The sequence below is a fragment of the Hippocampus bargibanti genome, linkage group LG22 (assembly GCF_051943395.1).
Source record: "Hippocampus bargibanti isolate YZ-2025 linkage group LG22, ASM5194339v1, whole genome shotgun sequence".
Classification (NCBI taxonomy): Eukaryota; Metazoa; Chordata; class Actinopteri; order Syngnathiformes; family Syngnathidae; genus Hippocampus; species Hippocampus bargibanti.
The window spans coordinates 8,024,382-8,050,896 of NC_142755.1; the positions used below are offsets into that span (position 1 = coordinate 8,024,382).

The 26,515-nt window shown below is 49.2% G+C and overlaps 2 protein-coding genes across 14 annotated transcripts; one reads left to right on the forward strand and one right to left on the reverse strand.

The window, feature by feature from the left end:
* Nucleotides 1–776: 776 nt before the first annotated feature.
* Nucleotides 777–4,743, forward strand: kics2 (KICSTOR subunit 2). Its single transcript, XM_088988372.1, is given in 4 exon segments — nt 777–1,411; nt 2,297–2,591; nt 3,808–4,538; nt 4,541–4,743. Coding segments are annotated over 4 exon segments (1,356 nt in total). The 5' UTR covers nt 777–1,167; the 3' UTR covers nt 4,627–4,743.
* Nucleotides 4,744–4,895: 152 nt separating this feature from the next.
* Nucleotides 4,896–23,857, reverse strand: LOC148881930 (SLIT-ROBO Rho GTPase-activating protein 1-like). Of its 13 annotated transcripts, none has more exons than XM_088988339.1 (23): nt 23,722–23,857; nt 18,023–18,218; nt 17,877–17,931; nt 17,113–17,220; nt 14,708–14,770; nt 14,384–14,581; nt 14,195–14,323; nt 12,971–13,192; nt 12,804–12,905; nt 12,510–12,707; nt 12,364–12,448; nt 12,159–12,186; nt 12,049–12,082; nt 11,905–11,965; nt 11,615–11,692; nt 11,421–11,555; nt 11,230–11,335; nt 10,937–11,161; nt 9,716–9,795; nt 9,406–9,586; nt 8,962–9,093; nt 8,285–8,594; nt 4,896–8,185 (listed from the first exon to the last, which is right to left on the reverse strand). In XM_088988339.1, exons 1-23 carry the CDS (start codon nt 23,786–23,788, stop codon nt 7,766–7,768), a joined length of 3,213 nt encoding a protein of 1,070 aa, XP_088844465.1. In that variant the 5' UTR covers nt 23,789–23,857; the 3' UTR covers nt 4,896–7,765. The 13 variants fall into 13 exon arrangements, with proteins under 13 accessions (XP_088844465.1, XP_088844464.1, XP_088844463.1 ...); XM_088988338.1 differs by having other exon boundaries at nt 9,382–9,586; XM_088988337.1 differs by having other exon boundaries at nt 9,382–9,795.
* Nucleotides 23,858–26,515: the final 2,658 nt, after the last annotated feature.

The following is a 26,515-nucleotide window of genomic DNA, read 5'->3' on the forward strand; positions in this document are numbered from 1 at the left end:
GAAGGCTTAGAATTTAGAAAGTAGAAAATAATGTTTTATGGGGACTTGGGAACGGATTATTCTCATTTGAATGGTTTCCTATAGGAAATCTATTTTTGGGATACACCCTTTTCTCCTGACACACTCCGTCTGGGAATCACTTAAGTTTGTAAGCCAAGGTATCACTGTACTGTAAAGAACAGAGGCGAGTGTGCACACCAAGGAAATATCAGGCCTTGTTATCTGTTGTGAAAGCTTTCACAAAACAATCCGTTGCACGTTGAGGCACTCGGTAGTGACAGGGAAGATATGATTCATCCATTTCCATTGCTGACAGTTTTCATGATGATTGCTTTCACACATGATTCAAAAATAATTTTGAGCTGAGATGACTGACCGCAGAGCAAACACTCGACAGACATGAATGTAGCATAGCATTTTCAATCGTTTAATCAGAAAGACAATTCATATTAGTGTCCGAGTTCAGGAATTGTGTCCGCCGTATAACAACTTTTAGACGATCAAAAACATTTCCTGCGGTTATTAAGCCTTTGTCTATGAAGCATGATATGCGCATGCGCGTCACATTGTTTTCGTTTGATCTTGTATTTGAAGTCCGGCATTTGTATTGCAATCGAGGAATCAACTAGTTAGAAGTATTACTTGTACGTTATTTATATAATTGCATATAATTGCAATCATTAATAAGGGGAGCAAAAGTACTACTCGATCATATGTATGTAGTATATATTTTTTTTTATCGCTGCGTACGATCGATTATGAAAGCATAATGTGCGCATGCGCGGTAAACGGCATTTGCGCTTGTGTTAGCGTTTTTTTTTTTTTTAATAATTTCAAATAATGTACGGCGTACTACAACTTTGATACGGGTGTTGTAATCATTTATAAGCGCGGCTATTAGCCAAGGTTGACAGGTATGCGTATCCTGTCGAAGTGCTTCGTCCAATTGTCCATTTTGAGTCGCCGTAGTTTTACACACGGACAACATGGCGGACATTGTTTTTCGCTGTTTGCTCTATTGAATGCGCTTTCAGGCGCGTTGTTTACTATTCTGGTGAGACGATACTTACTCCAGTGACTATCGCGACTGTAAATAATGTCTTTTTATTCGCGACTCTTGACAAAGTGACCGAATAGCCCGAAGCCGCTAGCGGGCGCTCGACGGCGATGGCGGCGGAAGAGGAACTCGTTCTGCTCCGGCCGGTGCCCCGCGAACAAGCCATCCTTGAGAGCTTCTTCGCCCAGCTCGGCGTGTTCTCCTTCGACCGAGCCAAAGACTATGTGGACAAGGAGAAAGAGACCAGCAGTCGGAGCTCCGGCGCCGTCTGGGCCGGCTTGCTGGCCGCCTTGGCTCACTTGGCCGCCGCTGAGAAGGCTTACCACAACATGACCTTCTTGGGACAGAAAACCGGTACGAAACTGAACCAAGCTGCTTTCTCACCAAGGTTTCTCCCACCCATAAACTGCTGCGGATTCTCACATTCCGTATTCAATGTGATCCGCTCATTCAGAAGAGTTTTGTTTCCCCCTTCATATTCTTCTTCTTCTTTTCCTTTCCTCTCCTCATGTAAAAAATACACTATATCTAATATTTTTATTGATATGGCGTGATTTATATTTACACAGAGAGCACCCACCAACGTTCACTTTCCCTGTGGTTACTCTGGTCTGATGATCAGCTGTCACTAATTTGCTTCTCATATTAATAATGCTATCATACCAACTAGTAAAAAACATAATAATAGAATGATAATAACAGCATAATGTGATAACATTTGTCCATCTGTCTACCCTAAGCCCCCCCCCCTTCCCCCTTCTCTTCACTGCTGTGTGTTTCTGCAATCCCCCCTCCCTCCTCTACCACGGATATCGACCAATCATGTGCGGCTTTAACCGAAGACTGGGGGCGGGGAATAGAGGACAAAAAAAGTCGGCTGCCATTTCCGTCTTCTTGTTCGGAACCGGCTCTCTTCGTTCACTTAAGAGATCCGTCTCTAAGAACTGGCTCGTTTGCGAATGACACGTCACGAATTCATATGAAATTCCCAAATCCAACAAATGCTTTATGCCTCACGTCATATTTGTACGATTCCCACAGTATTTTAGTTGTACCTCAGCATGTGCACATGACGTGAGGTTTTGTGCAACATCGTGGCCTTTGTCTGATAAGAGCCGAAAAAGTAAAAAAAAAAAAAAAAGAAGAAGAAGAAGAACTTGGTTGTTGTGTATCTAGCATAGGTTGCCATGGAACAACATGCGTCTGACCTGCCCTTTTTTTCCACTTGTCTCACTGTAGGAGGTCAGTCGTTTTTCAGCCGCAAAGACTCCACGCGCACCGTCTACACGTCTCTGCACAACGAGCTGCGCAAGGTGGTGACGTCGGGGCGGCACGGGCAGCAGCAAGCCTCATCGTCGGCATACCTGGAGGAGCTCCTTTGCCACCTGGCCGAGCAGCTGTGCCACTTGGCGCAGGCCCGCGTGGACATGGCCGACCTCTACGAGAAGATGCATGCGCTCGCCGGACAGAAGAACGTCAACGGTGAGACACTGGCCACTGCGCTGGATGCCGTGATGCACAAGTACAGCTCCAAGTGAGTCCGGAGAACGTGCTTGCTTTTGGGGCGGGGCTTAGACTTTCCAAAGTCAACCAAATGAAAAAAAAACATTCAATGGAAATGAGTCGTTAATTGCGGGCCATGATGAGTCAGTGTACCAATTTCAGCCGGGCCAACATATTAGCTCTGGTTGGCTGGCTAGCTGGCTAGCTATCTATTCACTAGCTATCTGGCTGGCTATCTAGCTAGTTAGCTGTTGGCTATCGATTGACTAGCTAGCTAGCTTTCTATCTATTTGAGTTACTTCCGGGTTGAGTGAACGCTGGCGTGTGTAACTGCCGCTGCTCACCCGGAGAAAAAATTATCCCGTGACTGTAAAGTGACCTTGAGAGTTTTGAAAGGTGCTTAGAAATGAAATGGATTATTATTATTTTTCTTCTTATCATCTTCAAGTATAAAAAAATTCAATTACTCAACTGTATTTATGGCGCACAATCACTTTTATTGATTGAGCAGCTTAAAAAAGAGTGGGGGGGGTTATATGGTCGGACATCCATGCAAAACCGCAATAAAAAAAATAATAATAATAATAATAATACATTTGATTCATAAGCACCTTTCAAACCTCATGGTCACTTTACAGTCACAGGATAAGTTTTTCTGTGGGTGAGCAGTGGCAGTCACGCGCGCCAGCATTCACTCAACTTGGAAGTAACTCAAATAGATAGAAAGCTAGCTAATAGCGAGCCAGCTAGATAATTAGCCAAATAGATAGCTAATAGCTAGCTAGATAGCAAATCGATAGCTAGCTAGGTAGCCAGCTAGATAGCAATAAGTGGTATACATTAGCAATTTTTATCATTGTCACTCAAATTACAGGATCCACAGAATATTGAGTTTCAGGACGACATAAATAGTCAATGCAGCGTAACACTCTCTTCTTTCATCGGAAAAGAAATAGTTAATTGCGAAGTTAGGAGTCACCTGAGCTTGAAATGGGGGCGGCTGTCCAAAATACGGTGCAATACATATTGATTTATCGCGCGCCGAAGCTGTAACGATGCGCCAACATGGAAAAAAGGCAAATGCTGCGCCCTCGCGGAAGGGGAAAAAACATGGCAGATGTCTGACCAGGGCTTTATCAGCACCCCCGCAAGAAAAACCTGAACAACGAGGAGCGTGAAACAGCCTCCAAAAGAGCCAGCCCTTGCGGGCCTCGTATCCACGACGCTGAATGGAGGATCTCCCTCAGGTTCCACCACCCCATCCTCGGCCGCGTGGAGGAAAGCTTCCAGACGGAAGCGGACGTGGCGACGCAGCTGCTGCGCTGCCAGGCGCAGATTTCGGAGTGGCGCTTCCTGCCGGCGCTGCTCGGCCTGCACGGCGCCGCCGTCAAGCTGACGGCGTGGGGGCAGCTCTTCCAGCGGCAGAAGGAGACCCGCAAGCATCTCTTCGGAGGCCAGTCCCAGCGGAGCGTTCAGCCGCCGCACCTGTACACTTGGCTTCAGCGCTTCCAGGCGGCCCTCCTGGCCAAGTTCAGCTTCTACTTCCACGAGGCGCTGAGCCGGCAGAGCGCGCCGCCCGACATGCGGGCGCTGACGGCCCGCGCCGCGCCCGACTACCACGGCAAGCTCTGCTCCTTCGTGCGGAGGCACGACGGCGCCAGCGCGTCGCTGGTGTTCGACAACCGCGGCTCCGAGAGCTTCCGGGGCCACGGCTACCACCACCCGCGCTCGTACCGCGAGCCCCCCAAGGGCGTGGAGCAGTTCCCCGCCGTGGTGTCGGTGCCCTCGGGCGAGCGCCCGCTCACGCACTGGCCCAACGTCGTCATGCTGATGGGCGACCGCGCCGCCGAACTGGACGCGCCCGACAAGGTGGTGCACTTCTACGACGACAAGGTCCAGAGCACCTACTACTTGGCCCGCCCCGAGCCGCACTTCACGCTGGTGGTCATCCTGGACGGCAGGAAGTCCGACAAGGACCTCACGTGGTGGCCTTCCTGCAGGAGATGTGCGGGGCGCTCCGCAACTCCAAGCCCTTTGCCAGCCTCAAGCCGGGCTCCAAGGGATGAGCCCTCGTTTGACTTTGGAATTTTCATCCGTCCGTTCATTCCGTTTGGAAGTCCGGGCGGGCCTTGTTTTCGTTTGTTTTTTGTTTGTTTCTTTCAATAAAGATTGCAAATACTGGTTGAGTGACTCCAAGTTGTATTTCGCCATCATCTTGTAGCATCTGGCTTTATATTGAAATACAGTAATCGTACCTTGCAGCTACGCGGATTTTTTTCAAACCTGGAAAAAAAAGGCCGCAAATGGCAGTGAAAGTCGCGACAATACAGAACAGTGATACCTCGATTTACAACGAACGAACTTTTCGCCTAACGAACATTAAATTCGCAAGGATATAATCCTGGCATACGAACTAGTTTTCGGCAAACGAACCAAACCACACGGATGGCTGGCGGACTAATTTTCGGCCTGAAGAACACCAAACCACACAGTCGAACAGTGCCACGGTGGCTGGCGCACTAGTTTTCATCACCCCCTTGAGTGCAGACGTGGTTTGTTATGAAGGCTACTTTTGCTATTATGCGACCGAAAAAGACCCCACCACAGGCTAGTATTAAGCCAAAGAGGACACGAAAGAAAAGTACGTCCGTCTGTTGCCCACCTCCTCCAGAGAGTCCAGAGAGCAGCCCAGGACAGAACTGGCCCTCTTGACCAGGCGCTCCAGTCTTTTCCTGTCCCGGGTGGTGATGCTGCCTGACCAGCAGACAATTCCATAGTGGATGGCTGATGCCACCACAGAGTCATAGAAAGTCTTAAGGAGTGACCCCTGAACTCCAAAAGACCTCGGTTTCCTGAGTAGGAAGAGGCGACTTTGTCCCTTTTTGATGAGGGCATCCGTGTTTGGTGACCAGTCCAGTTTATTGTTGAGACTAACACCCAGGTACTTGGAGGAGGTCACCCTCTCTATGTCCGTACCTTAGATGTTCAACGGTGCGGGTGAGGATTGTTTCCTGCAGAAGTCCACCACCAACTCCTTGGTTTTCCCGGTTTTGATCTGGAAGTGATTCTGCTGGCACCAGTCCACGAAGACCTTGGTCAGTCCCCTGTACTCCTGATCATCTCCCTCTGTAATGAGGCCGACAATAGCTGAGTCGTCAGAGAACTTGTGAAGGTGGCAGGTTGCGGTGTCGTTATTGAAGTCCGAGGTGTACAGGAATGGAGCCAGGACTGTCCCCTGCGGTGTGCCGGTCCTACTCGCAGTTCTTTACCCTCACGTACTGTGGCCGGTGTGTGAGGTAGTCCGTAATCCAAAGTGTGAGGTGGTGGTCCACTCCTGCATGCTGCACCTTCTCCCCCACGCATTCAAAATAATCACTCGCTTTTCTTTTAATTGGAATTTGTGAGTAATTTATTTGGAATATAAATACAAGACATTAATACGATTCATTTTGGCTACTGGATATGACCTCACGTGACGGAAGCTCAGGCTTCAAACACATACACCAATCCAATAGATGCCAGGAGTTTTTCCTCTTTTCACCCCCCTCGCCCCTGAAGCACCAACATGTGATGATGCTAAATGCCAAATACATACATACAGTTTCCTAAGTGCAAAAAAAAGTCATGTGAGAACTCTCGCGTGGGTTCGAAGGATTTCTTTCATTCAGAGTGCTGCAGCGCTTCCTTCTGGACATGCGTGTGTGGTCCGAATCCCAAACCCAACAAACCATGGGGGAGAAAACAAAAAGGCACTTTCACTTTCTCTTGCTCTCACATTCGCTGTGCTGTTTAAGTGTTTTTATCTTGTCAGGAGGATAGGGGGGGTTAGGGGCATTTTCAACATGGATGCCCCACCCTGTTCACTTCATGGGAGGTTAAGGTTAACTTGTGAGTTGAGTGCAGGGGGTCTCAAACTTTTGGGGTCCAGCGACCCCCTCACAGGGGCGACATTTTGGATGAGAACGTACGTCCTCTATTTTGTGATGTTTTTCATGACCCCCTGTTAAGTCCCATATTTCAAGAATTGATTCATTGCAAGTTTTCTTGTTTTACTACCTCAGATTATTTTAGGCGCCCCCCGGGGGTCCCGGAAGCCCCAGTTTGAGAACCTTTAGTGAAACGAGCAGGTAAACCTTTTGACACGCATCAAGAAAGTGGCATGCTTGATTTCCATCTCGCACTCACATGTTTGGGCACTCAAGTCAGAATCATTTTCTCACTATTCTAGCAGATCTGCGCGTACAAGGCCAAGGCAAACGGTGCGCAAACCAGAAAAGTTGCCTCCACGCACGGCACCCTGTCTGAACGTCGCCCCCCCTCTCACCTCAAAAAGAAGAAGGCTCTTAAAGTTCTGAAGTAACATTCAATAGATGAACAGTCATTAAAAAAACATTCATTCGTTAAGTAGTTAGCTGGGCGTTTGTATTAGCAGCAGAACTGAGTAGGGGGAGGGCGGAGGAAGAGAGACCACCCACACACACCAACCCCCAAAATAAATAAAGATAAAACTAGGAGAGGTGCCATGTGATGGCACAGCCCAACATTCAATTGACTAGTCCTACTGGTTAGGTCCCTTAGAGTATCGCTTCTGTACAACAAGAAGAGAAGACGGCAACCTGACAACACACAAATATCGGCATATGCTGAAGAGCATTCAGGTTTTAGTTTGCACATTGCCGCCCCTCAAATTCACACTCTTCACATTAAAAGAAACCATCGTCCAATCGGACTCCTCCCCTATACTCTAGAAATATTATTGAAAGCAGTTGACCAATTGAAAAGCGGTGCTCAATTTTGGAATGAATGAATTTTGCCCACGTGTTGGTGGTCTCAAAGTTGTTCCTTTCTGAAAATAGCTGGGTGGCTAGCTATCTGTTGGCTTTCTCACAGTTGAATTTGTTTGGCTCATTTGAAGCCATTTGCTTTTCGTTCTCAGGTTGCTCTTCCCTTTGTGTTATCACACTTGCAAAATAGCCAAATAGCCACCGTGTCAATAGGGAGGAGTTCTTCAGAGAATATAATGGCCAGAGGGGACGGCAACCTAGTTTGGTGAGACGTGTGATTACACCGTCCGTCACACACCTCAGCATTTTCCCATGTCTAATTTTCACATTCTACGCTTCAAACCCTCACTCGTCCGATTTTCTACCCTCAAAATGTTTGGTGATATACCCTGTTGTCCTCTCACGGTCGGCCCGACGTGGCTCACATGGTGCAAGTTTTGTCGAGCGGCGGCGGCGGTAGAGGCGGTGTACTGCTTTTGGGCGGCACGGCAGGTTTTGGCCGCAGGGCGGGGGGCCTTAGCGGAACCCCCGTCCGAGGAGCTGCCGCCGGTTTAAAGGAGCCCAGGGCGTCCGGGGATGGGTTGGCAGGTCTCGGCGGCGGTCCCGGCAGCGGGCTGATAGGACTGAGAGGCCCCAGTGGGCTCGGGGTGCCGGGGGTCCCTGGGGTGCCCGGTGTGCTGGGGGTGCTGTGGGGACTCGGCGACTCGGAGGAGCAGAGGTCGGAGGGGCCGTTCTTCACCTGCTCCAAGGTGTCCAGGACCACGTCCGGCGCCGGCCTGCGGCCCTGCCGCTCCGGTGGCCGGAAGTCCCCCAGGGCCACGTTCACCGTCGCCACGATATCCTGCCGCAGGCGCACAAAATGGGGGATTAGCGATTTTGCGGCGGGTCTAAAAGGTGGCGTGAAAGGGGCCGCGGTTTCAAGACGCTCCCAGTAGCGTACCTGGGTCCCTGGGTCTGCAGCCCTGGAGCGATGCGGGTCGTAGCCATGTCCGCCCCCAGAGCGGCGGACAGGCGTGTCCTCGGGCCTCCGCAGCGAGTCGCGTCGGCCGACGGCGGCGGTGGCCGAACGGCGCCTGCGCTCTGGGCTGTCAGGGGGCGGCGTCGGGCCCTGGCCCCGCCCCAGCAGCAGGTCCCGGGGGCTGAAATGACCCGTCACCGGGGGGGAGCCGCGCTCCATCGCCGCCCCGTTGCCGTGGCAGTCGGTCGAGCGGCCCAGCGGACGGCGGAATAAACCCTCCGTCCGCTTCCTCCTGTGATAGACACAAGGGGATGGCGTCGTTAGTCACCAGTTGGATGGGCGACATACCGTGAAAATCGCAACAAATGGAGCAGAATGATAGAACGCTTGTTTCTGATTGAAATTCTGTTACAAACAGCCGCTAACAACCACCCGATTCAAAGGCAGAAGCCTCGGAACGTTCCTGGTCATTCAAATTCGTATGTCGCAGCATGGCGACCCTTGTTGTAGCGCACCTGGCGTGAAGTTCGCAAGCCTCAGTCCCTCCCCACAGACATCGTGTCATCGCCGAATATGCCTCGCACCCTACTTTCAGTGCCCATGTTGGCAAAGTCTTCTCTGCTCTGCGACCTTTGTGCTCAGGCTGGTTGAGAAAATACCTGTGGTACGACTCAGGCGGTCGGATGTCGGGGGGCGAGCACAGGTCTCGGGCGGACCTCTTGTCATCGGTGCTGCTGCTCCCCCCGTCGCTGTCTGCTTTTTGGCTCAGCGTGTCCGATGTGGAGTCACCTCTAAACAAACCGTTACAACAGGACAGTCGTCAACCAGTATCAGTCGTCAGTTCAGTGATGGATGCTAATTGGAGACAAGGGAGTTCGTCAGTCGCCGCTAAGGGTGCCCGACCAATCTGATTCCGTTGGAAATGTCAATTTAGCCCCAGGTGGGAATTTGGTCACCGCAGAAAAATGGAGACACTCGAAAAAGTGTCAACCTTTTGACTGGAAGCAGGTTCCAAGTGAAATTCAAGTCATTAGTTTGATTTTTGTTCTTTAAAGAAAAAGAAGTGTGCCGGAAAGTACCCGCGGTGACGTTCCGGCACTCGCCTGTCCTTCACCGCAATGTACTGATGAGGCACCAGGCCACGGTTGCCATTGAGGTGCCCTTCCCACCAGTCGTTGGAAGCGCGCTGGTAGAGGAGGAGCGTGGCTCCCTTGTTAAAAGACAGCTCGCGGCCCGAGCGCCCCACGTAGTCGAACCTCGCCACCGCCTCCACCGCCTCGCCCTCTGCGAGAGGGAGAGGGAGACCTTTCAAGTTTTTTTCATTCACACACACAGAGAGAGAAAAAAGAAGTGGGGCGGGGGAGGGATAGGTCGCCATGGCTGCCGTTGCCACAGCAACCGAGCTCCGTGTACCCTCGTCGCTGGTCTGGGTCTCGGTGCCGGCATCTGGCTCAGTGTCTTCCAAGGCTCCCGGCTCGCTGAATGGACTCTCGCTGTTGAAAGTGGAAGCAGAGTCGGAGTCCTTATTAAAAAAAGTGGCGCACGTACATGTGCATTGCAACCATCAGACGTGTTCATGGGGGGACAAATGACGATCAACAGAGTTGTTTGGAAAGCCCTCACTCAAATTAACTGTCATCCATGGACACTAGTAAGACTATTCAGCGCACCAGTAGAAGGACAAGTGTCCGACTCCTCTCTGACCTTTCTCTACTTTGGAATGGTAATTCCAAAATGGCCCCCGTGAACTTCCCGTCTAAATCGATTTGGACAACTCATTTAAAGGACAACGTCTCCGGACAAGTTGTGTCCATAATTTGTAAAATGGCTTCAAATGACTTCTACTGAGCGTATTTTACAAAGATATATTTTAGGTTTTAAGACTCGCGCTGAAGTCTTGTTTTTGATTTGGTGACGAGTTTTCACCCTACGTCACTGAAGGGAACGCCCCTGAGTGAAAAAGGACGTACCTTGCATCGCGTCAATGCATTTTGCGAGACTTTGTTTGGTCTAAAAACCGTGTTGATCCGTGGCGAAATTAGAAGGAAAACACATAAAAAACGCGATGGTGAATCGTTGTGTGTTGCATCAAGACTTCTACAGTGTATTTGACATTCGCTGACAAAAACCTCCCAGGAGATAATTTCCACGGAGCTTTGTCACCATCTTCTGCCTTTTTTTGGGTACTGTGAGTACAAAAGAGTTTGTCAGTACAGTTCTCTCCAAATGCATCAAAATGACCAGAATAAATTATTTAATCGATTGCAAACATTGACCTCTTCAGAACTATTTGAATCATATTCATAACTGGATGAGTAACAAGAAAGCATCTTCTCCCAATCTGAAGCCATTGTTTTGATTTTCGAGCAAGGCAAGACGTGTTGGCGTGAAATCACGAACAAGGGGGCGGGACCTTCTGAAACTGGCCACTTCTGGTTTCGAATTGAAGTACTTTTTATATACTTGAAGTCATTTTTATTGGTGTTTTGCATTTGACTAAAAATATCAATCTGCGTGTTTTGGGCATTTTAGATGCTATAAAACATTTTTCTGATGTCAGTTAGGAAACCAAAAAGTGATGTCGGTTGTCCTTTAAAGAAGCGATCGACAAATGATCATTGATGTGCCTCTCACCAGTACTGCTCGCCAGTCATGCAGGTCTCGTAGAGCGGCCCCGGCAGCTCCTTGGCGTCAGGGAAGATGTTGTCGTGGTGAAGGATGACTGTCTTGACCACCTCATTGACGTGCGCCTGGCAGGCCACTTGGTCCAGAGAGTCCGGGGTGGGCAGCAGAGTTGGCCCAAAGACGATGGCAAGGTTCCCGGCATCCATCATGTTCTCGTCACTGTACTTGGACAGACTGCGGGGCAAAGCCCGATTAGAAGGATGCCCTTGGGCAGGAAGTAGACAGAAGGGAGTGCAACTTACTGGTTAAGGAAAGCAAAGAGGTAGCGCATCACCACCAGCGTGGCCCTCGGCACCCCCAGAAGGATCTTTTGAATGCACTGGGCTCGCTCATAGAGGTTCTCCATTCCTGCGCACCCAGAGATTCGTCGATGGCACCCATTTGTCACTCGGACGCGGCCGACTTCGGGATGGAAGTCGTATGGGACACTCACGGACGCAGGCGATGAGGTCGTTGAACCTGTCGCTGGGGAAGAGCGGGTTGGCCAGGCCGCGGAAGTACAGCTTCAAGACACCGGCCACTGAGTTGATGTCACGGTTGCTTTCCTCGTCAATAAGCGGGTCATCACCTGGACATGAGAGCGCAGTTCAAGAACCGAACGGCTCCCCGAGTGCACGAAGGTCTCACCTCTCTCAAAGGAGTTCTTGATGTCATTGACCTCCACCTGAGAACCGGACACCCGGAATATGCCCTGATGTTGGAGACCTGCGGCGTACGGAAAGGAGACTGAGCGCGCAGGGTACTTACTCCAAATGTTAGCACCTCAACTTCATTTGGCTGAAGCACCGCAAGGCCCTTCCCCCACCTTGTCCCTTAACATCTACAGTTTCTCCTCTTTTTCTGCCTCTTGTCCTGCTGTGGCTTTAACCTCAGTAAGTCGGCCTGGCTTGAGAATGTTGCCTGGGCTTCCGACTTACCGTGAAGGTTAATGTAGCGGATGCAGCTCTCCACCAGCAGCGGGATGGCTTTGGTTGAGTCCTGTCGACACGACTGCGTTAAATTGTTGCTCGCGTGATCAATTGGTCAGTAACAGATTTACTTTGGAATTGATCACTAACTACCTGGTGCTTGCTATGCGAGTTCTTCCGCCCGCGACTGAAAGATGAATCCACATTCATTGAACTGTTGTCGACTTGGCCAATGTCTGAGTAGTGGCGTGAGAGAATCTTACCTGGTGGTGAGCAGCTCGGCTTTGTAGCCTGCCAGAGAGAAACGGGCATAAGTATTGAGTGCACTTGTTCAGGCGTCTCAGAACCATTCCTAAACAAGGCCCACGTCTGCCCCTCAAGAGCCACAGTTGTATCCTTGATTTCTATGCCCTCAGCTGTGCATCAAGCATAGGGAGTAAATGGAAAAAGGATGTGAGAAGGGCTCACCCTCTGCAATGGCTTTCTTGAGGACATCATGTTTGGCTTGGAGCTTGGAAACCAGGTTGCTCCCCTCCAGATACTCGCGGAATTTCTGGAAGGGCAAAAGATAGGTCCGAGGGTTTCGGTTCGTCTGTCTCCAACTCTGTTCTCACCGTGAAGTAGAAGAGTTCGGTCTCCTGCTGGTTGGCCCGCCTCTTGGCCAGGCTGGGTTTGTTCAGGTAGCCGTCGGACACGCTGGACTTGACCGACTCGGACGAGGGACTGTGCGTGAAGCTCTGCGAGACGTCATAGTCATCCAGCACCGTCATGTCCTGAAGAGTGCTCAGCGTGGCCCCCCAAGTCTTCTTCACCTGTGCACCAAACGCACAAATGTCCGCCGGGTATGTTTTGATCGTGCTAAATTCGCGCCAACCACAAGGTAATTTCGTTCGAGTGAGTGTTCTGACCTCTTCGTTCTCGAGTTTCAGCGACGCCAGCCGGGTCTGCAGCTGCGTCAGGCGCAAGGTGAGTTCCGCCTGCACCTGTGGCTGGGATGCGATCTGGTTCACCTGGTGGCAAGACGACCGCAACGTCAATCCACCGGGTCATGGCGTCAAGGGCGTTTCGGACCGACCGTATCGCCCATGTGGGCCTGGAAGCTGAAGCGGGGCGGCGGGCAGAAGGCGGTGGGGTAGAGGCCCAGCAGACGCTGGCGATCCCGGGCGGGGTCCAGACCCTCCACGGCGCCTTCCAGCACCTCCAGACCGGCACGCCTGGACGCCTCCACGCCAAGTTCGGCCGACAGGTACGTCCTCAGAGCCCGGCTCAGACTGGAGTGGTACCCTAGGTCACAGCACTGGACCCAAACAAAGGCAACCGCCACACACCACGGTTACAAACGGGGCGGGACAAAACCATTTGCAGTTGTTCCAGGCTTTCTTCTTCCCCTCCTTTGCCCCCTTCCTTTCTGGCATAACATTGTAGTACGGTGATACCTTGGCTTACGAACTCTTCGGTTTACGAACGTTAAATTTATCAAAATTTACATTGGCCTACGAACTATTTTTCGGGATACACACGGAGCGCCACAATGAGTGATGTGTCGTTCGCACGTGATTGGTCAAGAATGCAGCAGTGAGGGGTGTGGGGTTTACAGACAGAGAGAGTGAGGCCGTTCTCCATAAAACAAAATGGCTGCCGACTTTTTTTTTTGTCCTCTATTCCCCGCCCCCAGTCTGCGGTTAAAGCCGCGTGATTGGTCGCGAACGCAGCAGTGAGGGGCAGGGGGGTTTAAACATTTAAGAGACAGGAAGACAACAGAGAGCGAGAATGGATAGAAAACACTGACATTTGGACTTGTTTCAAATTTGATGGTTAAAAGGCAAAGTATAGACTGCAAGGTTAAAATATCCCATCAATCAGGCTCCACAAATAACCCGCACAAGCCATCTGTACACTTGATGCAAAAAGCGATCAACCCAGCTAAACAGAACGCGATTGATAGGTAAAATGATCACAGAGAAAGCACCTACAAGGGATCATTCCTCAAGATGGTGAAAGAAGGCTCCGTTCCTCATCAAGTGTTTAATCCATTCCATCAACGACCATTACAAAGGTAAATAAAACGACTTTATTATACCGTAAAGTTTGTTTTAATTATAATACCATAGCATTTTGATTATACAAGGCTTAGAAAATGTTTTATGGGGACCTGGGAACGCATTATTGTCATTTTAATGGTTTCCTGTGGGAAATTAATTTTTGGGATACACACTTTTTGCCGTACACACTCTGTCTGGGAACCAATTAAGTTCGTAAGCCGAGGTATCACTGTACTTGGTAAATGTGGCGAACTCACGTCAATGATGTCGGGCAGGTCGTGTATGTAGTACTTGAAGACGGAGGCGTTGGTGGCCTCCAGAGTCAGCAGGTACTCGTTGCGCGCTTTCAGCGTCTTGACTTTGTTCTCCGAATATTTTGCCTTTCTCTGAAAGAACCCAAAATGGTGGTGAGAACTCGCGGGGAATCGCGTCGGCTCGTGTCGTACCTTCTCGCGCATCTTCTCCATCTTGCGGGCGGCGTTGCGCCTCTGGTGGCGTTCCTCCATTCGCAGGCCAAAGACGGGCTCGGCCGCGCCGCCCATGCCCGCAATTCCCTTCAGCCGACCCTCCTGCCGCTCGGCCTCGCGCAGCTTGCTCTCAGCGTTGATGGTCTCCACGTGGTACATGTGGTAGCTCTTCATCACCTGGGCGACAAACACCAAGTTACGTTCACAATGACGACTTTGTGACGTTCTCTGGCAGAAGGTCACGAGAATAACGCCGCGTTTTGATTGAGTAAAAGCAAATACAATGGTTTTGGGACCACTTACGGTGTAAAGCTCGTTGAGAAGCTTCATGAGATCTTCCTGGAGCTGGAAAACGATCTCCTTGCTCTAAATGAGGACACACCACGTCATGAACAGCAAGTTACATAAAGGTGGCGAAGTTCACGTCAGGTCGTCACCGTGGCGTCGGGAATGTCATCAGTGGGTGGATTTCTTTGGCTTTTTTATGATTCGGTATTAGACGAAACGGATTCAGAGCGAAAACCGAGGTTTTGCTATTTTTTTCCCTTATATTCATTCGCTCATTCACTGCCAAGCGACGTGCAAATCCGTGTCCACTCAAGTGCCAGGGTTTTTGTCATTTTCATTCCAATTTCAGGACGACAAAAACATTCAATGTAGCGATGAAAAGGTTTCTTCAGCCGTCATCTGTACTTCTTTGAAGGTGTCGGACGTTTCGCTTCTTATCCAAGAAACTTTGTCAGCAAACTAAAGTCTTACTGGTAGTTTACGCCATATAAAAAAAAAATCCTCGTCTCACCCACCATGGGTGGTGTCTGTCCCCCATTTTAGCTCTGCTCCTCTACCAGAGGCCAGGAAGCTTGAGGGTTCTGCGCAGTATCCGTGCTGTTCCCAGCACTGCGCTTTTCTGGACCGGGATCTGTTGCAACCACTCGTGGAGTTTGGGGGTCACTGCCCCGAGTGCTCCGACCACCACAGGCACGACTGTCACCTTTACCTTCCAGGCTCTTTCCAGCTCCTCTCTGACCCCTTGGTATTTCTCCATTTTCTCATGTTCCTTCTTTCTGATGTTTCCATCACTCGGGACCGCTACATCCACGACAACGGCTTTCCTTTGCCCTTTATCTATGAGCACGATATCTGGTTGGTTGGCCATTACCATCTTGTCGGTCTGTATCTGGAAGTCCCACAGGATCTTTGCTCGGTCATTCTCTACCACCTTGGGAGGCGTTTCCCATTTTGACCTTGGGGTTTCCAGTCCATACTCCGCACAGATGTTTCGGTAGACTATGCCAGCCACCCGGTTATGGCGCTCCATGTAGGCTTTCCCTGCCAGCATCTTACACCCTGCAGTTAACACAACCTACACCTTGGGTCTTGTCTGGTGTGGTATATCCCTGCCTCGATGGCTCTGGTGTTCAGGGCCTGCTCTTGGGCAGCCAGGATGAGTGCCTCTGTGCTGTCCTTTAGGCCAGCCCTCTCTAGCCACTGATAGGACTTCTTGAGATCAGCCACTTCTGTTATGGTTCGGTGGTACATCCCGTGCAGGGGCTTTTCCTCCCATGATTGTCCCTCATCCAGCACCTCATCCTCTGTTCCCCATTGTCTGAGACATTCTCTGAGTACATCATCCGTTGGAGCCTTCTCTTTGATGTATTCATGGAGCTTTGATGTTTCATCCTGGACAGTGGCTCTCACACTCACTAGTCCCCGGCCTCCTTCCTTGCGGCTTGTGTACAGTCTCAGGGTGCTGGACTTGGGATGGAACCCTCCGTGCATGGTGAGGAGTTTTCGGGTCTTAACATCCATGGTCTGAATCTCTTCCTTCGGCCACCTTATTATTCCTGCAGGGTACCTGATCACTGGCAGGGCATAGCTGTTTATTGCTCGGGTCTTGTTCTTGCCATTGAGCTGGCTTCTGAGGACTTGCCTCACCCGCTGGAGGTATTTGGTCGTAGCCGCTTTTCCTTGTTGCTAGGTTTTTCTTGTGTGTTCTACATACTTGGCAATAAAGATGATTCTGATATATATATATATATATATATATATATATATATATATATATATATATATATATATATATATATATATATATATATATATATATATATATCCCTACTGTCCAGACATGCCGGTTCCGGACTCTGCTATGATAGGTCCCTGCTCTCAGGTTGGGGGGAGCAGAGGACTACTCCCTGCGGCTCCACTGATTGTTCCTATTGTCTGACTAACGACTGGCCTGATTGCCCCACTCCCTCCGGTATCACCTCATCAGTATTCCTAATCCTATGTTGCCTAAGCAGGCTGTTGTACGAACGATCCAAATTGAACCTCACCCCACCATATCGGTTTAGTGAAGGATTTAGTTGTTTTATGAAAATCGCTTCTTTTACTCCCCTTTCAAACCATGTAATGTAGCATAAGAAAAGGCGGCTGTACACAAGGTAAATGTTGCCCCCTCGTGGGAGGGAAAAACATTGCCAGAGGTTTGCCCGTAGCTTGAAACACACTCTCCCGAATAAATTTGGGAATGGCAGTGAATGAGTTATGGTGGTGTTGGTTTTTCCCAATTTAAAGTCTGTTTTTTGATCGGCTTTGCAGTGCGAACGGCGCACACCAATAGCTTTGTCCCGTTGCCATTCAATTCTGATGATGATGATGATGATGGTGATGGTGGTGGTGGTGGTGAGGGCGAAGGGCAATCTGACCCTCTTCAGAAGGCGAGCCGAGTCCTCGCTGATGTGTGTGAGGCGGCTGATGACGTTGTTCAAGTAGAGGTCGCTGAGCGTGGCGTGGTCCTTGCTCTCCCTCCGCACCTGAACGGCCATGCAACAAACATTAATTCCTCGCCGGAGCTAGCGACCTCTTTTTGGGCGTCGCTTTGGACACTAACTAGTACAGTTCCAGAAAGTTTTTACAGCGATTGTAGGAACATTGCAGATTGGAATTGTTCTTTTTCCATTTAGAACAGAGATGGGCAAACTACGCCCGGCCCGCCTGGCGGATCCGGCCCATTGGTCTTTTTAATCCATCCCGCCAAAGGCTGGTACACAACTAAGATTCAATTGGAATGACGACATTCATTTCATTTGGACTTGTAATGACAGACATTTCAACACTAGGTGGCGGAGTTACTTCAAGTTGCAGAGCACAGGGAGGGAGGGGGAGAAGAAGAGAGAGGGAGAGAGAGAGATCAAGGAAGGAATCTTATTTACCTATTGCGGACCTCTGTCAACCGGAAATTTCTAAACCAGGTTTAAAAAAATACAGTGATACCTCATCTTACGAAAGCTTTAGCTCACACACTTTTCGCCTTAGGAACATTAAATTTGCGAGAATATAATCTTGGCATACAAACTAGTTTTCGGCGGACGAACCAAACCACACGGCCGAACAGCGCAATGGTGGCTAGCGGACAGTGACGTGCGGTGTGGTTGATGGCTGGTGAGGCGCCAGACTGGGGAGCGCAAACCTGATTTAGCAGCAGGTACCAGCAGTTGACCGGTGACAGAAGGTTCTGGTCCTTTCTAGAAGAAGCAGACAAGAAACGCGCGTGAGGTGAGCCGCGGCCGAAAGAAGCAAAGAAGGTTTGGGGACGGACGGCGAGACTCTCGTTACTTGTACTGCTGGTGGTCTTTGGTGCTGCGAGTCTTGGCCATGAACCTCTCGGCTAGCTTCTCCAGGTTGCGCGAGTACTCGGTTTCGATCTCGGCTTTCTTGCGGAAGAAGTCCTGCAGGTCCTGGAGGAGCTGCACCCGCATCTCTGTCTGCTGCTCCAGACAGCGCTGCTGCTCCACCAGCTGGGTTCGCACATCTAAGCGCACAGACGCAAGCACACGTTTGTTTGGCTCACTCCAATTCGCAGGCGCTGCTTCCAAATTAAGTCTTGCATTTTTTTTCCCACAAATCCGAGCCATCTCTGAGAATTTTCGGATGTCGCTGATTTTTATTGACACGGGTAACATCCGAGTTACGGCCGGCTTCCGTTCTGACTAAACGGTCGTAAGTCAAACGGTTGTAAGTTGAGATCCATTCAAAATGTTCAATAGAGACTCGGAAGCGAAATGACTCGCAAACTCCCCCCTATGGTGCCATCACACGGTCGATTGCTGTGCGGGTGAAATGCTGGCTGGCTGGCTAAAATTGTCCTACGCGTTGCCGGCCTGCTAGTGCCTTGCGATGATGTTTACACTACAGGATAGTGTACAATGTCAATCTGTTGTTTTGATGCAACGTTTTCTATTGAATACTAATATATACCAAACTGCTTACAGTTAAATGATAAATCTTAACTTTTCGTGTTATTTTGATCATTTTATATTTCGTATGATCAATTTTCCTTACTGTGTCGTTCTGCTGACCCAAATACGCACGGCTTCCCGCGCTTTTGAAAAACGGCTCTCCGTGCTAACGGAGAAGCCACAAGAGGTCACCCATCACGCACAGATTTAGGCGGATGCCAAAGGAAAAAATTCTCAAAGAGGCGGCGGCGGTGCCATTGTGACACAATTGTGGCGCAACGCCATCACGCGCTGGCTGGCCGGCCAAATTTGTCGTACGCGTTTGTGAATGAACAGGGATTTTGTATCCTCGTTTTGTGCAATGCTGTCATCAAAGTCAGCTTTATTGTCAAATATTCCAATATGTATGACATACGGCACAGATGAAATGACTGTGCTCTTGGACCAAGCGTGCAAGGCACTTAGAATGACTGTGACAAACATAATAAACACGAAAACGCCAATTTGCCGGGAGAGAGAGGAGCCGCTGCGTTTTCACGCGCCGCCATCTCGGGGAAAACAAAACAAAAATAACAAATAATATGACAACACAAAGACACAGAGAGTCATTCGTTCTTCGGGATTTGCTGCACCCTCTTTGTGTTCACATGAAGCAGTTCTAGATAAAAGAGAAGAGGATCAAAGCATCCTTTTCAGCAGTGGATCAGGGACGTCATGGTGGAATGTGCACGTCTACTACAAGCTAAAGGTTCTCTGATAAGATGAAATGAGGCATGCTGAATGTTGAGCGGATCTGGCAATGCAGCCGCAACGCTACATATGGTCCTTTGACAGCGATTTTAAAAAAAAAAAATAGTTCTCAATGCTGAGAAAAACGGTTGCTGTATGTGCTCCGGCAAATAAGCATCCTACTTGTTCAATCTAAACAAGAAGGACCATTTTGAGTCTTTATTCTACCAAATGCATTGCAAACACATTTGGACTCTAAGCCAGCACAGCTGCTTTATCTTGTTAATACCTCTCATGAGTGAGTGACGCCAAGCACATCTCAGGAGTCACCTTGGAGCACATCTAGTGACACACTCACACAACACACACACACACACACACACACACAGAACGCTCGCTCCGCCGGTTGGCGCTGCAATGCCGGCGGCACGCTTGGCCGCTCGAGGCGCATCCGTCTCCAGCAGCGGGCGGGGAGGGGAAACAGGCCAGGACGGAATACACAATCAGCCACCCCCCCCTCCAATCACACGCGTGCACACGAGCTGACTGAATCTCCTCACATACCTGTCGTCAAGGCAACCGCGCGGCGTGTGAAGCACGTGACGGCGAAGATGATGGCGAGGGAGCGCGATCTGCCGCATCCGCCTTTTCCACTCACAATGGCTTGAAAATCAATTGGGAATGGCCCGTGTTTTGCTCATGGGCGCCAAGGCGAGCGCTCTATTCTTTCGTCATTTTGTCCCCTGCTGTCCTCATGCTCATTTGCATGTCCCTAGCCCACAATCTATTGCCCCCTTCCCCATTTACAGTCAAATGTCTTCCGGTGTATTTTCAGGATTTATCAGAAGCTGGAAAGCGCGCTTGGCTTTCAAAAAAGGGGTCCATGGCGCTCAGCGTTGCGTAATCTTGGCCCAAGTTGAGCTTCTTTTTTTATTCATTATTATTTATTCATGCCTTGCTTTTTTTAGGGAATTTTGCGTCCGTAGTTTATGAAGGGCAACTCCCAACACTCGGATGCTTACTGTATTTTCCGGTGTATAAGGCGCACCCAAAAGCTTTAATTTTCTTTAAGTTATGTACAGGTGCGCTTTATAATTTTGAGCCGCAACAGATTGCTGCTGTGAAATGTAAATGTGTCCGCTGCGGGACTAATAAAGGCTATTCCAATCCAATCTGGCAACGACTCTCAGCAACCACCGACTCCATTTCCCCCCTGTAGAAGTCTGTACCGACTAATAATGCGTTGTGCCTTATATATGATAAACTTTTATATATTTGGCATTTTTGCCAGTTCATTGAAGGTGCGCCTTATCGTCCGGTGCGCCTTATACAGTAATACCTTGGTTTACGAACGCTTTAAGCCGAATAGGACACACAAGAAAATTACAGTCGACTAGAAGAAAGAGATCATCGAAAAACACCAACAAGGTGTGCGTTTGGGTGACTTGACGTCCCAGTACCAGTATGCTAAGTCAACCATTGCTACGTGTGGCTAAGGGTGTTTCCGTGTTGTCAAAGCAACGGTCTCAGGCAATAAAAGAGGTTGAAAATTTTCTGTTGATTTGGATTAATGAAAAGCAGCTTGCAGGGGACAGTGTGAATGAGGGCATTATTGCCGAGAAAGCACGGCAACTTCACTCGGCTATCATCAAGAAGCAACCGGGAACTTTGTCATCCATTGACAACTACCATCACAAAGGTAAATAAAATGACTTTATTATAATGTACAGTTTATTTCTTTAATTACAATACAATAGCACATTTATTATACATAAAATAAGGTCTATTTTGTGTAGTGTTAAGGCTTAGTTAGTCGAAAATTATGTTTTATGGGGACCTGGAAATGGATTATTCTCATTTTTAATGGTTTCCTATAGGAAATTAATGTTTGGAAGACACACTTTTCGCCTTACACACACTTTTTGGGAACCAATTAAGTTGAGGTATATATATATATTTTTATATCATACTTGGATTTCTTTTTCCCATTCATTGAAGGTGCACCTTATATATGGAAATAGTTTGAAAATAGAGTACACCATTCACTGCGGATGCGCCTTATTCTCTGGTGCGCCTTATACACCGGAAATATACTGGAATGATTTCTTCTTTTTTTGGACCGTTGACGTTTGGCAAGTTGGCAAAAGGATCTCTTTGGGTCTCCAATCTGCACATTGTCATGCCTATTTGTCTTTTTTTGCCCCTCATTCTCTTATCTCGGTGTTGCGGAAGGCGTGACATCAGATAAGCACAAAAGTGCTGTTTGAAGGCGGCGCGGCGCGGCACGGCACGGCGGTTGATCTCATTCCGTGTCACAAAGGAGTCTTGCTTTCCGCGCCAGAAATTGGTTGACTCGCTGAAATGGAGAACGGGCCCCTTGAAGTTGCTCTTGCTTTACTCCAACGTGGAGTGCGGCGGCGCCTCCAGACATCAGTTCAATTGCTGCTGTTCTTAAGTCATCTCTTTTCATAGCGATGAAGAGCTCTCCCTTGACTCATTCATTGCCATTCCTGAATTTATTCAGGAATTTGAAATATGACAGAGCGCCATTGCTGAATTTGTTTGGTTTTTCTTGCTAGCGTGCCGACAAAGGGCCGGCCAGACCTCCCGCAATGTTTTCCCCTTCCACCGGGGTGCAGCATTTCCCTTTTTCCATTTTAGCGCTTTTTCTGAGCTTCAGTCATACAGGTAACATCCGACTTACGACCGGCTCGACTTACGACCACGACCGCCAGACCCTATTTTTAACATTTAATTCTACGCCTAGCACCGCAACGCGCTAGCAGGCCGACAACGCGTCCGACAATTTTAGCCAGCCAGCATGTCACTCTCGCACAGCAATCGACCGTGTGATGGCCCCAGTTGCGAGTCATTTCGCCTCTGAGTCTCTATTCCACATTTTGAATGGATTTCAACTTGGGAGCATTTTGACTTCGGACCGTTGGGTCGGAACGGAACCCGCTCGTAAGTCGGATGTTACCTGTATTGTATTTTGGACAGCCGCCCTCATTTCAAGCTCATATAACTCCACACCGATATAATTTAGGAATTAACTCTGATGAAAGAAGATAGTCTAAGGTTTCTTACGCCGCATTGAATGTTTGTCGTCCTAAAAGTCAATCTTCTGTGGGACCTGGAATTTTGAGTGAAAATGACATAAACCCTGGCACTGGAGTGGACACATTTTTGCATGTGTCTGGCAATGAATGAGCTAATCAGTTCTAAACTCTGCCAAAAAATGGATTTTTTAAAAACATTTGTTAACACTCAGTTGCGTTTTTCCGCGGATGTTGTCACGGTAACCGTGGCCTAGGGCGCCGACCCGCCCATTCATCACATGAGCGATCGGTTGTCCGGCTGCCGTCGGCGCGCCAGGGTCACCAAACTCGTTCCGGCATTTACTACGTCACCGCCTCACGCGCTCCACCACATGTTAGCGGGCCATTCAGAAGCGCAGAGAAAGCAAAATGTTACGTACGAGTCCGATTCAGGGATTCTCGCGAGCACCGCAATGTCCTCGTAGTTGCCACTCGCAAAAGACCAGGGCTGTTCTTTCGCTTCCTGTCAGTACATTCGCGCACCTGGACGCTTTGCGCCTCTTATACGTACACGCCGCCGCCTCTTCGCTTTCCACCAATCACAGGGAGGCAGACTTGCCAGGCACATAGTTACAAGAGCTTTATGTTCCAAGGAGAGAGCGATGGGGAGTGGGATGGGGTGGGGGGGGGGTCCTCATTGCATGCCAGCGGTCATTTCAATGCAGGGCATCCCCGCCTGCACGTGCGCGACAGAGGACTAAAATGAAAAAAAAAAAGCTTTTTTTATCCACTTTGATGAAAATGATGTGGATGACAACACGACAGATGGAAAAAGCCAATATCTTGCATGTTGTCGAAACGGGGAAAAAGGAAGGTCATCTGTCACATTGAGGGGGGGCCAAATGTGGTTTTTATTTTGTGTCCTACTCAATGATTGGCTGCATGCAACCCCCAGGAAAAAAACCCCTCAATGAAACATCTCCCACCAAAATGACGGCGAATGTGCACAGATGTGACTGAATGTGGGCGGTAGGCAAATGGCAGATGGCAGATGGCAGATGGGTGCTCACGTGCTGGTGAGAAGGGGAACGGGGCTTGCTTTGAAGTACCAGTACTCATGGCGGCATTTACACATTGTCGTTGCTGTCTTTTCTTCCAAAAGGGCACACGGTGCGAGGAGGCTCATGCTAACCACGGTGGGGGGGCTTTAGCTACACACACACACCAACGTCCTCCAGACCTCCAGCTTCATGCAGCACTCGGGATGACCTCCTCGTAACGCCGTGCGCCGCAACATTTCCCGCCTTACCTTTCACTTGACTCTCGTAGTCCGCCAGGATCTCTTTGTCCTTTTTGCTCTTGTTGGGGTTTGACATGTCGCCTCCGCCGAGCACGTCGCCTCGCGTCAAATGAAATTTAATGAGCGAGTTGGAAAAAGAAGAGAATTTGCCCTCCTTGTCCTTTGCTCTCCAGCATGTTGGCCGCGTGCGCACCGCCGACCGCCGCAGCTTTCCACGATGACGAAGAGGAGGAGGAGGAGGAAGATGGAGTCGGACGGCGATTCGCGCACGTCACGATACGCACACGAGCGGAGGCGCGCGCGCTCCCTCCCGCGTTGCTCCTGGCGCACCGCGCCCGCGAGGTCGACGCGCTGAGAGGAAACGCTTGCGCGCGGAAAGCCGCGCCAGGTCACGTGATTGACAGGTGGAGGGTGCGTCCGCCTGACCGGTCGACGTGAGTCACCGCCGCGACGGCTCACGTCAAACTTGAGCGCTAATTTCTACGCGGGCGCGCATATTGGCTGTAACAGCTGCGGCGTCTTTACGAGGCTAATGTTTCCACATTCCGCGCCGATCTGAAATTCAATTGGATTAATTTGACTTTGCTTCCCTCTTGTGGCAGACTGCGAGTTGTGAGCATTTCCTGAACCCGAGGAACGGCCGGCGGCCTAGGCTCGATTGTTGGCTTTTATTCCGAGTAACTGTCATACATGTAAAACTCAGAAAAATGGAATATTCTTCTTTTCCTTTGGCTTTTCCCCTCAGGGGTCGCCACAGCGAATCAATGTCCTCCATCTAACCCGGTTTTGCGCATCCTCTTCTCTCACACCAGCTACCTTCATGTCCTCTTTGACCACATCCATAAAGCTCCTCTCGGTCTCCTGCCTGGCAGTTCAAGGCTCAGCATCCTTCTGCCGATATAGTCACTTTCTCTCCTCTGGACACGTCCAAACCATCTCAGTCTGACTTTGTCTCCAAAGCCTCGAATCTGAGTTGTCCCTCGAATGGACTCCTTCCTGATCCTTTCCAACCTGGTCAATGCAAAAGAGCGAAAGGCCGCTATTGAAGCATCCTGGTCTTTCATAACACCTGAGCAGTCCCACAGGTTGATGTCATTCATACCACGCCGCGTTGTCGCAGTAATTTAGAGCCCAACCAAGTCCTGAGTACATCACATGATGAGACTTTTCTGATGGTTGACATTTCATTGATTTCAACTCATTGATTTTCTCTTTGTTTCAGGTGATATGCACATTTTTTGAGACTCTGATGTTGCCCTTTTCATCAACAATAAACCATACTAATCAAAATTGTAACAAATAAAAGCTTGAAATATCTTGCAATGCGTGTTATGGGTCTAAATCAGGGGTCGGGAACCTATGGCTCTTTTGATGATTGCAAATGGCTCGCCGATAAAACTAAATCCATATTGTCGTTTTTTCCGCCGTTGATTTCCCGTTGGGGCTGCGGTTGGCGGAAAGCGCAATTTTGATTGGATGACACCGGCCGTCAGTCGCAACAGGTAAACGCCCCTTTAAATGAGCCCACGAGTACACTTCGGCTTGAATGCACAGGAGGATTCATTAGCCTTTGAGGAGAGAAAATGTTCTGATTCTAAGTTGCAATGAAACAACACCATCGATGAAACAGTCGAATGTCAGTGACATTTTAACAAGCCCCGTGTTAACGTTAGCATCAACATACGTCTGACACAAGTAGATTGCAGATAGCAAGTGTGGAAGCTTATGAGCCGTGCGTGGGCTAGCTAGCAGTAACTAGCTAGCAGTAACTTCGCCTCTGGACCGGCAAGTTGAATTTCATTCCGATCGTTTGCCTGGATTTTTACCAATCGCGAGGAACGGAAAACCATTCATGTTAACGGTGAGTACTATCACAAAGTTATTTTAAATAATACATTCTGATATTTGGTTGAAAAAGGGCCGCGCGTGTTTGTGTGTGTGTGCGCGCACGCCCGTGTGTGGGCGCGCGCGCGTGGCTCTCGCTGAAGTACATTTCTAAATATTTTACTTTTATGGCTCTCTTAGTCAAAAAGGTTCCCGACCCCTGGTCTAAATAATACATCCATTTTATATTTTCAGTTGAATTACTTCAATGAATGAACTTTTTAAACAATAGTCTAATTTTCTGAGTTTTACCTGTACATCTTACATACTCAAAGTTATGCAATGTTTCCCCTGACGAAGAGGGACGTCTTGCTCCAGTTGTTATGGTTGTAAATAATAATAATAATAATTCATTGATAAGCGCCTTTCAAAACTCTCAAGGTCACTTTTACAGTCACAGGATAAGCTTTTCTTTGGGTGAGTAGCGGCAGCCACACGAGTCAGCGTTCACTCAATCCGGAGGTAACTCAAATAGATAGAAAGCTAGCTAGCTAAAATGCATCCATCCATTTTCACAACATTGGTAAATAGTCCCCTCTTGCGGGGGAATGAAGCATTAACGGCAGAATGTGACACAAGAAAAGAAAAAACGAGTGCTTTGCCCCACTTCCTGTTTTATTGCGAAGCTTCCTTTCTGCTGTATTTCGACAGTTTGTCGTAATTTGACACCTAAGCGATGTACCTGCGTCAATTTTATCGACACATTTTGCGCCTTTATCGAAACGATTGTTATATGTGTAGGGTGGTGAGTTTTAAAATATGCGTATTGGCTCTGGCCGTTTCAAAGTCGCTTTTATGACGAAATTCGGTCTGGCTTCCGGTGGCCGTGTTTCAGTTTTCCGGTGTGTCGTCTTCTGCACATACTTGCACACCTGCACTAATTGTTGTTACTGTTGCGAGCTGCCAGGCAATGTTGTGC